This window comes from Myotis brandtii, unplaced genomic scaffold, assembly GCF_000412655.1.
Source record: "Myotis brandtii unplaced genomic scaffold, ASM41265v1 scaffold2, whole genome shotgun sequence".
Lineage (NCBI taxonomy): Eukaryota > Metazoa > Chordata > Mammalia > Chiroptera > Vespertilionidae > Myotis > Myotis brandtii.
Window position 1 is genome coordinate 1100589 of NW_005357451.1, and position 18811 is coordinate 1119399.

General features: G+C 37.7%; 1 protein-coding gene and 1 pseudogene across 3 annotated transcripts in view; both read right to left on the bottom strand.

Moving 5' to 3' along the window:
* CHM (choroideremia (Rab escort protein 1)) overlaps positions 1 to 18811 on the bottom strand; it is a 239710-nt gene that overhangs the window by 125411 nt on the left and 95488 nt on the right. For both annotated transcript variants that reach the window (XM_005865260.2, XM_005865259.2), the window contains exon 5: positions 8027 to 8399. In XM_005865260.2, the coding sequence (XP_005865322.1) occupies positions 8027 to 8399 (373 nt within the window). The remainder of the gene's footprint in view (positions 1 to 8026; positions 8400 to 18811) is intronic.
* Positions 645 to 1336, bottom strand: LOC102249513 (annotated as a pseudogene). The gene has a single exon (XR_001361942.1). The product of XR_001361942.1 is annotated as a V-type proton ATPase subunit D pseudogene (transcript).

Genomic DNA, 18811 nt, shown 5'->3' on the forward strand with positions numbered 1-18811 from the left:
CAACATAACACTTTTTTTAAAAAATCATTTTACTGTTTATACCACAGTCACATGCAAATTGGCAAAACTGTTCCATGACAGAGAGAACAAACAGAGACCTGCCATGCAAGGTAAATTAAGGGAAGGCTTTCCTAAAGCTGGAGAAGTACCACAGAAACACAGCATGGCTGCAGCTCCCTCCGATAACAGCGCCAGGGGGTGTGAGTGGGTAGGAATGGAGGATGCTTGTACAGTGGCTGGCCTTCTTGTATTGGCCTGAGACCACTGCTGGCTCCTAAGGGGAATTTCCTAATATGCTTGGTAAGCCAATCACTTGTAACCATTTATAACTGGGGTAGGGTGACACTTCTGCAGAATAAATTCTACAAGTTCCTAGGCAGGTTCTCCAAATCTCATCTGTGATCAATGGTTGGTAAATTAGGATTCTGCAAACGTAATCCCATAAATGGACATCCAGGGAAGTTTTACAACCAGTGAAATTAGACCAAATAATAAACAGCCACACGAACCAAACCTACACACTGAACTAAAATGGTGTCACGTCAGAACTTCTGAAAGAACCAGAGCAGGCAAGATTATTCTTACAGAAGACCCTCATCCTTCTCTTCAGCCAGAAAATTGGCAGGCTCCGGTCACCTCTCCAGCTACCCTGTTTCTCCAAGTCCCTCCTCAGTTTTTTCTTTGAGAATCTTTTTCTTCTCCTGTATTTTCTTTAACCTATAGAACTCTTCTCGCTCTCTCTCATCCAGCTCTGCGATGATATAAGCAAGGGTACGTTCAATCCTGGGAATGATGACATGTTCGATGGCATTTACCCACCTGTTGGTTATCTTAATAGCTTCATCCAAAGTAACAAAGGAAGTCTGCAGTGAGGCAAGTTCCACCAGTAGTTCCACTGCTTTGGCATAGTTCCTCTTTAATTTAGCCAGTTGTTCCCCACCTCTGGCTAAACCAGTCAGTTTGTAACTGTCAGTTCCTTCATGGTAATGTTCAAATATTGGCAAGGTAACACCTGCTACATTATGTTTCTTTGCTCGAATCTTCACTTGGGCGTTATTCACATTTTGGATAACTGTGGTGCTGAAGTCCCCTGCTGTGAACTTGGCCTCAGCAAGTGAAAAGGCAGCTTCTCTCATCACTTCACCCATCAACATTTTAGTCTCTATGATCTTCTTTAGGATCTGTCGAAATCGAAGAGTTAGGGCATCAGATTTTTTCTTCAGGAGGTTTCGACCTGTCTGTGCTCCTTTTAATCGAGCCTTCATGATGGTCTGTGCCATTCGCAAGGGAAAGATTTCAATTTGGTCTTTGCCCGACATTCTGACGATGACTGTTCAGCTTCAGTTCCTGGCAGGGCAGTCGTGGTTGCCACAGACCCAGTCACAGCGTCTTCTTCTATCGGAGTCAGCTGGTTGTGTCACTTGACCCCCTCGCGTTGCTAGGAGGCCTCCAGGATTCTCATTCTTCCCAACATAACACTTAATATTTATGCACCAGCTAGAGAGCACCAAAATATATAAAACAACTACTCACAGAATCAAAGTGAGAAACAGATGAAAACATAATCATAATTGGGGACCTTAATACTCCATTGATAGCTCTAGACAGGCCAAGCTCTAGACAGACCAACCAAACAGAAAATCAATAAGAAATATCGGCCTTAAAGTAAACCCTGCACCGAATGGACATAATTGACATGTAGAGAACCATTTATCCCACAATATCAGATTATACATTTTTTCCCAGTGTACATGGAACATTCTCAAGGATAGACCATATGTGGGGTCACAAAATTAACATCAACAAATTCAAGAACATTGACGTTATATCAAGCATAGTCTCCAACTATGATTGCTTGAAATTAGAAATCAACTGCAGAAAGAAAGTAAAGAAACCCACAAATACATGGAAATTAAACAACATATTACTAAAAAATGACTGGGTCAAAGAAGAAATAAAAGATGAGATAACAGGATATGGAGAGACAAATGAGAATGACAATACAACAGATCAAAACTTCTAGGATGCAGTGAAAGCAGTAATAAGAGGGAAGTTTATATCATTAGAGGCCTACCTCAAGGAACAAGAGAAATCCCAAGTAAACAACCTAACATCACATCTTAAAGAACTAGAGAACCCAAAGTCAGCAGAAGAAAGGAAATAATAAAAATAAAATCAGAATTGAATGAAATAGAGAACAAAAAGACTATACAAAAAAATTAATAAAACAAAGAGCTGGTTCTTTGAAAAAGTTAAAATTGACAAACCCCTGGCTAGATTCACTAAGGAAAAAATGGAAAAGACCTATATAAACAAAATCAGAAATGATAGAGAAGTCACCACAGACATCACAGAAATAAGGATCATAGTAGAACATTATAAAAGACTATGCCACCAAATCAAATAACCTAGAAGAAATGGATAAGTTCCTAGAATTATATAACCTTCCTAGTCTAAAACATGAATAACTGGAAAATCTACATAGACTGATCAGTCGTGAGGAAATTGAAACACCCACCAAAAATCTCCCAAAAAAGAAAAGTCCAGGAACAGATGGCTTCACCAGTGAATTCTACCAAACATTCAAAAAAGATTTAAAACTTATCCTCTTAAACTGTTCCAAAAAAATTGAAGAAGAGGCAATTATTTCCTAACACATTCTATGAGGCCAATATAACCCTGATACCAAAACCTGGCAAAGATAACACAAAGAAAGAAAATTAGAGACCAATATATCTGATGAATACAGATGTAAAAAACCTAAACAAAATACTAGCAAATCAAATACCACAGTACATCCAAAAAATAATAGATCACGATCAAGTAGGGTTCATTCCAGGGGCACAAGGATGGTTCAATGTAAGCAAATCACTCAACATAATACACCATATTAACAAAAGAAAAAAGAAAAATCGTATGATCCTATTAATAGATGCAGAAAAGGCATTTGGTAAGATACAACATCCATTTATGATTCAAACACTCAATAACATAGGAATAGAAGGAAAAGTACCTCAACATAATAAAGGCCATCGATGATAAACCCTCAGCTAATATCATACTCAAGGATAAAAAACTGAAAGCTTTTTCTCTACAATCTAGAACAAGACAAGGATGTCCACTTTTACCACTCTTATTAAGCATAGTGGTTTAAATCCTAATCAGAGCAATAAGGCAAGAGAAAGAAATAAGAGGCACCCAAAAGGGAAGAAAGAAATCAAACTGTCACTTTTTGTGGAAGACATGCTTCTGTATACAGAAAACCCTAAACACTCCACCAAAAAAACTATTAGGAACAATAAACAAATACAGTCAAGTTGCAGGATAGAAAACTAATGTGCAAAAAATCCACCACCTTCCTGTATACTAACAACAAAACTTCAGAAAAAGAAATGAAAAGAACAATTCATTTTGCAATTGCAACCAAAAGAATAAAATAACTAGAAATAAACGTAACAAAGAACATGAAAGACCTATATACTGAAAATTACAAAGCATTATTAAAAGAGATTAAAAAAGCACAACAAAATGGAAAAATATTCCGTGTTCATGGATTGGAAGAATCAACATAGTTACAATGTCCATATTACCCAAAGCAATATACAGACTTAATGCAATCTCCATCAAAATCCCAATGTCATTTTTTAAAGAATCAGAACAAGAAATCATCCGTTTTGTATGGAGCCACAATAGAACCCGAATAGCCAAAGCAATCCTGAGAAAAAAGAATGAAGCTGGAGGTATCACACTACCTGATTTCAAATTATACTACAGAGCTATGATAATCAAAACAGCAAGGTATTGGCAGAGAAACAGACACACAGATCAATGGAACAGAATAGAGAGCCTAGCTATAAAACCACATGTATATGAGCAGATAATTTTCGACAAAGGAGCCAAAAACACACAATGTAGTAAATATAGTCTCTTCAATAAGTGGTTCTGGGAAAACTGGAAATCCATATGCAAAAGAATGAAACTGGATAACAGTTTGTCCCCATGTACAAACAGTAATTCAAAATGAATCAAAGACCTAAATGTAAGACCCGAAACAGTAAGTTACATGGAAGAAAATATAGGTACCAAACTATGGACCTTGGTTGTAGACAACATTTTATGAACTTGACCCCAAAGGCAAGGGAAGTAAAGGCAAAAGTAAATGAATGGGATGATATCAAACTAAAAAGCTTCTGCATAGCAAAAGAAACTGACAACAAAACAAAGAGGCAGCCAACCAGGTAGGAGATGATATTTGCAAACAGTGGCTCTGACAAAGGTTTAGTCTCCAAAATATATAAAGAACTTATAAAAATCAACACCAAGCAAACAACCCAATCAAAAAGTGGGCAGAGGACCTGAAAATACACCTTTCCCAACTAGACGTACCATATAAGCAGTCAATAGATATATGAAAAGATGTTCAACCTAACTGGCTATTAGGGAAATGCAAATCAAAACTACAATGAGATACCATCTCACACCTGTTAGAGTGGCCATTATCAACAAAAAAAGCAATAACAAGTGTTGGACAGATTGTGGAAAAAAGGGAACCATCATTCACTGCTGGTGGGAATGTAGACTGGTACAACCACTATGGAAAGCAATCTGGCGATTCCTCAAAAAATTGGCAATAGTGTTACCATAGGACCCAGCAATTCCTCTCCTGGGTATATACACAAAAAACTCGAAATCATGTATTTACAAAGACATATGTACCCCTATGTTCATTGCAGCATTATTCACTACAGCCAAGACATGGAAACAACCGAAGTGTCCTGCGATAGGACTGGATAAAAAAGATGTGGTACATATACATAATGCAATACTACTCAGCCATAAGAAAGGATGAAATAGCACCATTTGCAACAACCTGCCCCTTGAGAACATTATGCACCTTGAGAACATTATGCTAACTGAAGTAAATCCTATATAATAAAAGGCTAATATGCAAATAGACCGAACAGCAGAACAACCGAACTGGTCACTATGACGTGTGCTGACCACCAGGGGGCACGCACGGAACATAGCAGGTGTCGGCCGCGACAGGATGGTGGAGCAGGTGAGCAGTGCACCAGACCAAGGTGGGGCGCTGGTAGCTGTCATTGGAGTGACCCTCTAGTGGTTACTGAAAATTCTTTGCTCCCATGCACCACGGTCCTGCCTGGTGCTCGCACCTGCTGCTGGCACTGGCCCTACCCGCACCAGCTGCCAGTGCAGGAGCTGCCTCTCGCACTGCTGCCATTGCCTGGTGCTGGCCCTGATCACTCCTCAGGGCTTTTCCACCTCCCCTGCTCCTGAGAGGCGATCAGGGCAGCAGCTGCCGCTCACACCCGCTAATGGCACTGGCCCCGCTTGCACCCACTGCTGGCGCCAGCCCCAATCGCTCCACACCATCAGTGGATGCAAGCGGGGGCGGCACCATCAGTGTGTGGGAGTGGCGGCGGCGGGAGCAGGGCTACCGGCAGACAAGGGACAGGGGTCACAGTGGGAGGGGCCAAGATCAGCCCCTGTGCCCACTGCAGCCTTGCGGCCCACAGTGCCTTACAAGCTGCACGAATTCATGCACTGGGCCCCTAGTCAGTCATAAAAAGCTAAGAACCATATGACTTCACTCATATGTGGGATCTAAAACTTAAACTCGTGAACACAAGCAGTATGGTGGTTGCCAGAGGAAAGGGGATGGGGGGAAAGAGGGGAAGGAGTCCTAATATATGGTTACAGAAGAAGATTTGACTTTGGGTAGTGAGCACATGGTATAATATACAGATATTGTAACATAGAAAACCACACCTGAAACCTCTATGTTCATGTTGACCAATGTCACCCCAATAAATTTAATTTTAAAAAAAGATAAAGATATCACTCAAGAATTAAAATACATTTAAATTAAAACTATTCTAAACTTTTGTCTGAAGCTTATATATAATGAATGTTACCATATTTAAATTTAAGCCTTTTTTTCGCCACTCTCTAATGCTCTACCACAGCAATGTCACAGTGGTGAGAGGCTAACGTATATTTCAATATGATTAAAATAATGGGCACTAGATTTAACAATTAATGATTTTTGCTTCCCATGGACTGCTGCTTCCATAAGGGTACAGACATTCTTACAAATGAGTTTTAATTGTAAGAACTTCATCTTTGTTTATCTTGTTTATTAGTCTAAGCAGTATAATACTATGGAGTATTTTATTTAACTAAACTACCCTGAGCTATAAGATCACTTTTTAATAGGCTGCATACATGGACGTGTTTTGTAAACTGTAAAGCACTACATGAGATAGAATGTATGTACAAATGTCAAGTAGTTTGGAGATATCAAACTGAACTTAGTAAAAAGTAGGGCTTCTAAAAGTATTTGTCAATCATTCCAATCTTAGATGTAATAACTGCAATGGGGGCGGGGGGGATGAAGACACATTTGTAATTCCTTAACTAATAAAGAATTTAAAGATAAAAAAAAAGAATAACAACAACAAAAATAGAATAGATAAAATTTCCAATAAGTAACTGAATGCCCCCAATATTATGGAATACAATGCTTCCCAACCAGTGGGTACTCAGTAAATGTTCTCTAAATGACTAACATTAAAAATGATAATGTCTCTTGTATTGCTATGGTTATACATTCTTTAGCTAGTCCTGTTTTTGTAGAATGAATACAGTAAATTATTATTGGCTATTTAAATGTATGAACCCATGACAACTATGCAGAACAAAATACAATTGCCTTGACCCCTCTCAATATGTTTGTTTTTAATTTTTCCTAAGAGAACCATTATTATGAACCATTCAAACTCATAAAAATACCCAGAAATCTTCTTCAGAGTCTCCTGAAATGTCTCGGCATCTAATAAACTATCACTCTCTCCATTATAACCATCCTTCACTTTCTTATACAATTAAACAGTTTCCTAATTCCAAAAATGAAAAAGCAATGTCTTGTACCATTTTCCTTTGCAAGATTTGTACTGTATTTCAGTTACCCTAAGGGTTATAGAGACTTTTATGAACTAGCCTTGATTCTTAACCATTATTTATTTCATTATTTACTTAAGTAAGGCATTCCAAATTCCAAGTAACTAATTCAAAATGAAAAATTTCAGAACAAATTCATTACTTGACATCCAGTTTTGTTTTGTTTTTTTTAGTTTTTTAAAGCTAGTTGCTGCTCATGAGAATAGGAGGTCTATTAGTGAGCTATGATCAAACTTCCACCCACAAATCAATAGCATAGGTAACATGGAGAATAAAATAGATAGTGCAGAATTATGAAGTAGAAGCAAGGTAGTAGCTAATTCAGACCAGGATAGAATCTGACACAGAGAGCTATGTGATAGAAAGAAACAATGGATAGTAAAAAGATATAAGGCCATTATCCTTTATCTTATTGGTTTTATATTCTTTTGCACAGAATTAGCCTTGCTTTCTATAAACAATGCAACCCTGTACCCTCCTAAGACTAAGACACTGACATAACATTAGAGTTAAGGATGGAAACAACCAAAGACAATAGCATTCTTTCCAGCCTCCCTGACCCACTTCTATTAAACTATCCTCTGAAGCCCTCACATCTGAACAAATGATTTTCAAAAATGCATTGGTTTTTTAAGAATGTTCATTAACACATAGATGTTAAAACAATTACTATATATATGGGCTAAAAAAAGTTCACTTAATAGACTGACTATAAATAACATGAATCTGAATTACGATCATTAGACTTTTTCTCTTGATATAATTCAAATCCATGCAGTAGGAGAATATTAGGATAGACTTGTGCTCTAGTACAAAAGTATCCTTGCAATATAATACTGAGCATTTTTAATGATTTTAACCTATATGTAAAGATATTTAATGGAATTAAAAATCCTCTGACTATTACATCTTTAGAAAACAAATGTTCTACACTTCACAGAAAAAAAACAAACTACAAAAATTGTGTTCATGGGCCAAAATACTATTTTCAATCAACTGAAAATTAGTATTGTTCTATGACAAGATGGGCAAAATTAGTACTTACCTTTGATACCAAATCAATATTAAATTTCCTGCCTTCTTTAACAATTTGTGAGTAAGTAATCCTATTTTTCTTTGGTTGTTTTGCGATGTCTTCTACTATAGGCACATTTTCACTTGTTCCCTCTTCTGAAGTTGACAGCATACAAGTTTTATCACAACCGTTTTCTTTCACCCTGGTCACTTCAACATCATTTACTTCTAGGGCACTCCCTGGAGTTTGTTCTGTGAGCACTTCACCGCTCACAGTGCTTAATGACTCATCTTCTGTAGGCAGGCGGGCAGAATTTGCAGCTTCTGTGGAGTTCGCAGATGTCATTGGAGAGTGATTTTTCTGCAGTGCACCAGCCTCTTCAACACCTTCATGCATATCCTGACTAATGAGAAATTATAATAACAATCAATACCACATATTGTACTTGGTTGCATTTTTATATTTTAACTTGTAATGACAATTTTTACTTATTTACCCCATTGAATCTTATCAAGTTCACTGTATGTTTTGCCTTCTGTGACCCACACATTAAACATTCATCTGCTCAGGTTTCAATACAATGTGAAACATAATTAAGATTTGTGACTCAGTGGTTGAGCATCGACCTATGAACCAGGAGGTCACAGTTCAATTCCTGGTCAGGGCACATGCCCGGGTTGCTGGCTCAATCCCCAATAGGGGTGGACAGGAGGCAGTTGATCAATGATAGTCTCTCATCATTGATGTTTCTACCTCTCTTTCCCTCTCCCTTCCTCTCTGAAGTCAATAACAATATATTTTAAAAAAAGATTTGAAAATCACAAATATTTAGGGTTTTAGCAGACTGTGTCACAGTACATTTTTGAGAATTATTTTGCCTTTTTTTAAATTTCTTTTTTATTAAATTTATTGGGGTGACACTGGTTAACACAATTATACAGGTTTCAGGTATACAATATAATGCATCATCTGTACACTGTATTGTGTATTTACCACCCAAGTCAAGTCCCCGTCCATCACCATTTATCTTCCTGATACCCTCCTCCATGTGCCTCCTCTGGGCAATCACCACACTGTAGTCCTTGTACATGAGTTTTTTTCTCTATTAAAGCAGACAGGTGAACTGTATTTTTGAAACAAATCGAAATGTGCTCAAGAACTAATAGTAACTCACACGTTAAAATGGCTATTACCAACAAGTAATAAGAAGTGTTGGAGATGTTGTGGAAAAAAAAAAAAAGGATCCCTTATTCACGAGAGGTGGGAATGTAAACTGGCACAGCCACTATGGAAAACAGTATGGAGTTTCCCCACAAAATAAAAAATAGTTACCATATGACCCAGTAACTCCCTTTCTGTGTATCTATGAAAAAAATGGGCAAACATTTACTTGTAAATATACACACCCCTATGTTCATTGCAGCATTATTCAGTGACTAAGACAGGAAACAATCGAAGTGTCCATCAATAGAGGACTGTATAAAGAAGATATGATACATATATACAATGGAATGCTACTCAGCCATAAGAAAAGATGAAATACTGCCATTTGCAACAACATGGATGGACCTTGAGAATATTGTGCTAAGCGAAATAAGACAGTCAGAAAAAACTAAGAACCACATGATTTCACTCACTTGTGGGATATAAACCTGAAACTCACAGACATAGACAACAGTATGGTGGTTACCAGAGGGAAGGGGGTGGGGGTAGAAATGGGTAAAAGGAGTCAATTACATGGTGACAGAAGATGATTTGACTGTGGATGATAGGCACACAATGCAATAAACAGATCATGTATTACAGAAATGTACACTTGAAATCTATATAATCTTATTAACCAATGTCACCCCAACAAATTTAATAAAAAAATAAAATACTAATGGAAAAATGTTTTCAAATATCGAAACCCTACCACATAAAATCTTCCTGTTCCTTTCTCTAAACCAAATCACCTTCTTTATCTACTATCTTCTGGTCTCCTCTCTCCTACTTTCCAACATGACAGCTCTAATTCTTAATTTATCAACTCTAATCTCCATGTATTGGTCCATATAATTTGTTTATTCTGGGTTATTCTTTTCGCTCCACATAATGTCATAATTCCCCCATCCCCAAACAATGAGGTACTTCAACAATCTATCCACACTAAGAAAACGTTTAAATTTCACTTTGAAGTTGTTGTCCCTAACCCAACTACACTCATCATTCTATTATTACTCCATGTCCCCATAATACACCCATGAAGTTTACCTTGCATTCATTTATCAGTTCCTTTTTAACACAATAAACGTTGTAATAGAAAGGGTAAAATGAAAGAATAAAATAGCTTATTTTAAATGTCAGGAAATAAAATTCCATGATATTTTTACTGTTATAATCTAGTAATTTTAATTAAATATAATGAAAAAAGGAATTGATATAATTAATGTTACGATACTTTTCAGATCTAGGAAACTATTGTCAGGAAAGCTCTAGTCCTAGATGCATTATTTTGCAAATATTACGCAACTCAAAATCTCTCAGATTCCCCATCTATAAAATGCAGATCATTCCATCTGCCTTATTTTTCATGCGGCTGTTGTAAGACAAATGAGCTACATATATTAAAAGTATTTCATAAACTCTAAAAGATTATTCTAAGATGATATTAATCAAATATATTTTTAAACTTCCCACAGTTAACAAGCAACTCAAAACATATGTACCTAGGTTTTCTGAGAGCATATGTTGAAAGCTCCTTTACCACATAACCACACAACAGCACCATTGACATTAGTGACAGTCAAAATGAAGGGCGATACTAGGCAATGCTATTTGTATATTTTCTACAAAATTGTTCATGCTCTGTATTCACTTTCATTATTTTGAAAACCAATAAACCAATGTGTGTTCCATGAAGAATTTAAAGTAATAACTTTCAGCAAAAGTTCCATGCCTAAAGATTAAACTGAGAAATGACAGGATAAATTAATTACAATTTACAGATAAGACAGAATATGGCAACTTCTCTTATTACAGACCATGATGATGACACCGTGAAAATCGAGCACAGCAACTGATCTAGTCAGTGGCTCTGCACTGCATTCTGAGAAAGGGGACTTTGCAGAGTGAATGAGATGTACTAACCAATGCTGGACAATCTGGAACATATAAGTCAAAAATACTTAAATAAAGGTGTAAGTGTAAGGAAAGAAATTATTCTTTGTAAATTTGTTTGACATTCATAAGCTATTAAGTTTTACTGTTCTCAACATAATAATTTGGTGAAATCTCTAGCACTATGTAAAACATATGCATTAAAAACACAGTAGTGTCCTTACTTTCCATTAAAAAAAATCACAATATTTTTGAAATTCTGCCAAAACTGAATTTAATACCTAACTAGAAGTTATAAAAACACAAGAAAATTCAAAAACTTAAACTTCACTCAATTCCTAAGTAAGCAAAATTCTGTTCTTCATTTATGGTAAAAGAAAAAAATCTTAAAAAAGATAATTTAACCTTTTGAAGCAAACTTCAGAATAAAATAACTCAAATAACTCAATTTTATTAATTTAAAATATTTGAAAAGTATAAAGACATATTTGCCAGTTGAAAATGAATGTCACTGGATTATATGTTCTCAAAGGAATATTTGAGTTCTAATGCTACTACAATTTTAACATATAAAGGAAAAAATCTACATTATTAGTTCTTATAAAGCTTTTTAATAAAATAGATTTCGCAAATGAAATTTAATGTTTTTTATACTGCTAATTTGAATTTCAAAGGCCACTTACAATACAGTATAACAATATTTTTGAGATAATTTTACTGAATTACAACTGCTGAATACTGCTTTGTATAATGCATTTTTTACTAATTGCCAAAAATTATATATAACCCTGAAAATTTGGGGGAGTACAAATTCTGACATTATGTAGTATTGCTTATCAATTAATGGTAGGAACAAAAGAACACTTCAAAGTGTATGTGTCTTATTATTGCCTTGTAACAGTCACCCTTTTAGATGAGTCAAATGAAAAATTACCAGCCAGCTGGTTAATTTATCCAGCACAGGTGTTCACTATTTATTTTTCAGTCATTTACACCTTTTCTCCCCAGTACAGCTTGTTGAAGAGATTGTATTCTTTTACTCTGATGTATGCATTTTATGGTAAGGCCATTCATTTCTGGTTTACACATTTATGTTATACTGCTAAACCAGCTGTTTATTCCTGCAAATAAATGTTTATGGTTACTCGTAAGAGTTACAAAAATCGCACTATCCAAAAGTTTTTATCCCAGAAAGTAGTAATATTAAAACAACAACAACACTGTAATCAATTTTGAATTGTTGCAACATAATATATTGGTAGACATATTTCACTATTTATTACCACTCAAAATGTTAACGCATACTGTAGAATATAGCTGAAATAGCATATCAACCTCCTGTCAACTTCTTCAAGAACAAAATTTCATAGGGTGGAATATAGCAGGTACTGTTAGTTGCCTAGTCAACAAGCATTAATTACCCTCTACCTCCCTGCCACAGAGCTGGAATTTTGTTTCAATATAGGATAGATCATGATTGATCAAAAACAAGCATAGTAATTTTACTAACCTTTGTTAGTAATTGCTTTTGGAGTGAGCCAGTTATCTAATTTTAGCCACAAAGACAAGGGAAGAGTCTGGTGGGGCTTCTTATTAAAAACTCTCTAGTATAATAATAGCAAAAAAAGCACACACATGTTAAGAAAAACTCTCCCACGTCTTTTCATTTTTAAAGATTTTTGTTGTGTAAAACCCTTTTTGGAATCATGGCAACCATTCTATAACTCTGAAGAGAAAACTGAATAAGTGCAGAGCAGGCACCCCAGAATTCTAATGAGATTAAGATGCTCAATTAACAAATTCTCCAAAGACCAAACTACCGACATACTCACCTGCTCATGTGCGGACTCCCCCACCTATTATCCATCTACTTGTTTAAACCACTTTTAGTTGGGCACTGTGTCATTTACAGCCTAAACAAACTTATCTGCACACAGTATTAAAAAATATCTTTGACTGAATTGTAAAAATTATAGAATTTTAGATTACTATTAGAATAATATGTTTATTTTGGTATCGATTCACAAGAGTTGGTTCATCTGCACATCTGAGGTGCAAGTGGTCATTATCAAGCCAAAAAAGGAAAAACAGTTTTCAATATTACGCAAACAACGGAGCAGAAAAGGCACAAGTTCTTGTCAATATTTTAGAAAGATAAACTACATGACATAATGAAATTAACAGGCAACAATTTTTTACTCAAGAATTGTTTGGGCTTGTGTGAATTTATGCAATATGCCTTTTCATAGCCTGTTAAATGTTTAAAAGTAGAAATAATAGATGCTTTTTGCTCTCTCATATAAAAAACAAAAACCTTCTGTGGCATATACAGTCACAACAACTAAAGAACACTGGATTCATCCCTTATCTTCCTAACACTGGGAGTCAGGCACTTTAATTCCTCATCATACATATGACTACTTGACAATACTAAACAGTATTCTAGTAACTTAAAAAAGTAAATCCATTTTAGGTGCTAGTCTTTAAAGGAAATAGTTAATTCACTTAGTGGCAAGGCTCCCTTGATGTGCACACATGTATTTATCTGCTGCATGAAATATAACATGATACAATGGAAACAGCACAAGTTTTAGAGTTAGACAGACATGGGATAAAGTCCTGGTTCTCTACTTCTGCCTCCCCTAACTTTCAGATTATTGTAAGTAAAATATAGCTACAACTCATGTGCATTGCCATGGCACAGATTAAATAAAATTTAATAAACTAAAATATGTAAAGCATCAGGTTATAGCAGCTGCCACAAACATAATATCCAATAAGTGCTAGTCCTTTTACACTTCTCTTCCGTAAATCACAGCATAGTTACAATATTTGTTTTAAGGAAAAACAATCAATGTATAGCAAAAGTATTTCTGGCCCAAGCTAGAAATTACCCCTTATTTTAAGCAGTCTTCAGGATAACGAAAGCTGTAATATAACAAAATAATCTGGATAATTCTTTAGAGAACTTGTGGTTCCTGGACTAAACTATGATAATAGACTAACCACTACAATTTCTAATTATTATTTACCTTAATTTTGCAATAACCAAAAGTATTAAGTTTAAGGTTCAAAAGATCACTAAAACCATTAGGTTGAACACCAGAATTATTTTTTAAAGTAAATCACCAACAGTAAAAAAAAAAAAATAATGTGCTTTTATATGTGTTTATGTTAGAGTAGGGTATTACTGACTTGTCATGAACTTTAATGCAGTTTCCAAGTAATGCCTTTATAATAACATAATTATTATTTAACATGAAAGAAGGATAGGGAAGACTAGATAATATAGGCATACCATTTATACAGCTTTGCCAAAAAGCTGCATTTTACACTCTCCAAGTCTGTTGCCTGCTAAATGATGGGGGAAAGGACCAGACAAACACAGTTCAGACGCATGTCCAGTAAGGTCTGAGTGACATGGGAAGGCACTTGTCAATCTTTCACACCTGGGAGCCAGTCAATGGCCAGAATGGGTATGGCCACTGCATGTACCAGAAACCTGAATATTTAAACTTTCAAAGAAAGGAAGCTCACTTGCTTCTCTCTCTGGTACCCCAGGGTTCCCAGGACTCCTGTTGCAGGGGTCTGCGCTCCCTTGCTCCCATGTGGCCCACGGCCATGTGGGGCTCTACACATGGACTAATGGACTTTAATTAGCCTTAATGCTGAACCTCACCCAGCTGCAACATGGAACGGAAGCTCTGGACACTGGCCCGGCTTCTAGATCTGCTGCCACCCCAGCTGTCCCTCTTTCAGGACTGGCTTAAGGGGCAGGGGACTTTGGAACCTGAGGACTATAACTTCATGCAAATAAAGCCTTTTTCCACATCTCAATCTCCCGTGGGGGATTCTGAAAATGCTTATTTTAGTGATACCCCAAGAACCTTACTCCCACTCGCATGAGCAAGGGAGGAATTTGATTCTCCAATAACACAAGCAGTGGTGATAGGTTTGCACTGATCTTTCTTCCTTGCCCTGTACTTGTAATCAAAGATTAAAAATAAAGGGCTTCCATTCAAGCTGGCAGAGTGGGTAAACGTGGCACTTGTATCCACCCACAACTACATCAAAATTACAACGAAACTACAGAACAAAAATCATTGAAATCTTGAAATTTAGTTGAATAGAAGTCCTGCAACTAAGGATATACAGATGAAGCCACATCAAGACTGGTAGTAGGGGCGGAGATACTGTACAATAAACATGACAATAAACAAGGCATGCAGCCCGCCAGCCACAAGTTTGACATGCTTGCTGTACAGGTTGGTCCAACACCCATGTGTGGCAGATAAAAATTGGAAAGGATAACTCAGCTGTGTAGGTCCCCACTGAGGAACAAGGACTCTAAGCCCCGCACCAGGCCCCCAAACTCAGGGTTCCAGTGGCAGGAAAATAATACCACATAACTCCTGGCCGTAAAAATCAGCAGGGAGTTTGGCTGAGACTGAGGTTGCTGGAGTCTCAGGATTTCCTCCTAAAGGGCCTGTATAGAGACTTACTCAGACTCACTATCTCTGAGCTCCAGCACTGCGACAGCAGCTTGAAAGACACCAAGGGCATATGGGAAGGAACTGAATTGTTTCAAGACGAGGGCTGAAGGGGCAGCTTTCTCCCAGATAGAAGTGATGGCAAAAGCCATTGTTCTTTTGCTGACCCCTCCTGCTGCAAGCCCAAGTCAGCAGCATATGTGAGTCCCCATCAACCTGACTAACAATGTTTGCCCTACCCTTGTGATTCCCTGACACCCAGCCCATCCAACTTGCAGGCCATCAAAGCCATTTCCAGTGGCTTTTGCATACAAATGGCCTATCTTGGCTTATTCTGTTGACTTTCCTAAAATATCTTAAAGCTTCACAACCCCTAAACAAGCAGCATTTGGCCTCAGTGTGTCCCATACCTCTTCTTAAGGGGCTGCAGGCCCAGCACTAGCAGCAGCCAGACTTGGTTCACAGCTTGGTCTCTACTGGGCACCTCCACACAACGCACAAACAGCAGCCATTTGCAGATTGCTATGTAGCTCATGCCTGATGACTCTGGGCAGGACTCAGGTGGTGGCTGACCCTTGGTCTGTATCTCCTGGGAGGCTCCAGAGCCAGCACCCAGTAGACGACTTCAGACCATGACAGAGCATCAGCCAACCACCTCCAGGAGCAACACATTCAAGGGGTGGGACTCGGCAGGCACCAGAGCCCTGCTGAAGCCAATCCTGCTTTGTGGGGTCAGCCCCTACACAGCAGCTGCTCTGCAGTAGTCACAAGAGTCCTCACAGCCCATCAGCCTGAGAGTAAATCTCTCCCAATGAAGTGCCAACAGCAATCAAGCCTCAAGGACAACAGGAGGGTAAACTACAGCCCACACTGAGGGCACAGCTGGAGTACCCAGTTAGGGCTGAGGAGGCTCTACCTAATACATAGAAAAAAAACCAGGGAGGCATCCAAAATGAGGAGACAAGAAACATGTCCCAAATGAAAAAAAGAGAATAAAAATTCCAGAAAAAGAACTTAATAAAATGAAGAAAAAACAATCTACCAGATGAAGAGTTCAAAACAGTGGTTATAAGGATGCTCAATAAATTTAGGGAAAGAGTAGACGAACTTAGTGAGAACTTCAATAAAGAGACATGAAACATAAAAATGGAGATAGAAAACATAAAAAAGAACCAGTTAGAATTGAAAGACATAACAAAAAATGAAAAATTCATCACGGGGAATCAACAGTAGAGTAGATGAAGCAGAGGGTCAAATCAGCAATTTGGAAGATGAAGAAGCAGAAAACACCCAATCAGAGCAGCAAAAAAAGAAAGAAGGATCCAAAAATATGAGGCTAGTATAAAGAGCCTCTGGGACAACTTACAAGTGTACCAACATTCCCATCATAGTGGTGCCAGGAGAAGACAGAGAGAAAATAATTGAAATCCTATTTTAAAAATGAGAAAAAATCCCTTAACCTGGTAAAGAAAACAGACATTTAAGTCCAAGAAATGCAGACAGTCCCAAACAAGATGAATCCAAAGAGGGCCACACCAAGGCAAATAATAAAATGCCAAAGGTTAAAGACAAACAGAAAATCTTAAAAACAGCAAGAGAAAAGCAGTTAGTTACCTACAAGGGAGCTCCCATAAGATTGTCAGCAGATTTCTCAACACAATTTTTGCAGGCCTGAAGGGATTGGTAAGAAATATTCAAAATGATGAAAAGCAAGGACTTAACAGCCAAGATTACTCTACACAGGAAGGCTATCATTTAGAATGAAGAAAAGACAAAGAGCTTCCCAGGCAAGAAAAAGCTAAAGTAGCTTATCACCACCAAACCAGTATTATAAGAAATGTTAAAGAGTCTTCTTTAACAAGAAGAAAAAGAAAAATATATGAATAATAAAGTGGCAATACATACATATCTATTAATAATTACTTTACATGCATATGGATTAAATGCTCTAATTAAACGACTGAATGGATAACAAAACAAGACCCTTACATATGCTGTCTACAAGAGACTCACTTCAGATCTAAAGGCAAAAATAGACTGAAAGGGATAGAAAAATATATTTCATAAAAATGGAAACAAACAAAAAGGCTATGTAGCAATACTTACACCAGACAAAATAGACTTTAAAACAAAGACTATAACAAGAGACAAGGAAGGACCCAGCAATTCCATTTCTGGGTATTTACCCAAAGAAGCCTAAAACACTATGTCAAAAAGACATATGCATCCATATGTTCATTGCAGTATTATTTATAATAGCTAACATATGGAAGAAACGTAAGTTGCCATCAACAGATGAATAGATAGAAAAGAAGTGGTACATACATACAATGAAATATATGACTCAGCCATAAAAAAGAATGAAATCCTGCCATCTACAATGACATGGATGGGCCCAGAGGGTATTATGCTAAATGAAATAAGTCAGACAAAGACAATTACCATATGATTTCACTGATATGTGAGATCTAAAAAACAAAATAAATAAACAAGCAGAACAGAAAGAGACTAATATATACAGAGAACAGACTGATGGTTGCCAGATAGAAGGGGAGTTGAGGGGTGTTTGAAAAAGGTGAAGGGTTTAAGAAGTTCAAATTGGTAGCTATAGAATAGTCATGGGGATGCAAAGTATAGCATAGGGAATCATATCTAATAAAAAAGAAACATGCAAATTGACCATACCTCCACTACACTCACAAGCCACGCGCACCAGCCACACCCACCAGCCAATAAGGAACGAGTATGCAAATAAACCCAACCAAGATGGCGGCGGCCATGGAGCTGGAGCGAACAGGAGGCTTGGGTTGCCCCTGGCAAGGGAGGAAGCCAAGCTTCCCACTGCCTTGGCCAGCTATGGGCTCCGCTCAGGGCTACAAAGTTTCAATTATAGAAGATAAATAAATCCCAGATGCCTGCTTCCAGCTGCGGTGGCCTCCGCTCAAGGAGGCTCTGGGAGCCTGGGTTGCCCAGGGCCGTGGCCAGCCTGCAAACAGCCATCAGCCCCTCACCCAGGCTGGCCAGGTACCCCAGTGGGGAGCCCCAACCTGAAGGGGCTGCGGCCAGCCTGAAAACAGCCCTCATCCTCTAACCCAGGCTGGCCACGCCCCCCAGCAGGGATCCCCATCCTAAAGGGGGTGTGGCCAGCCTGAAAATTGCCATCAGCCCCTCACCCAGGCTGGCCACACACCCATGGGGTGAGGGTCCCCGCTGGGGGGCTTGGCCA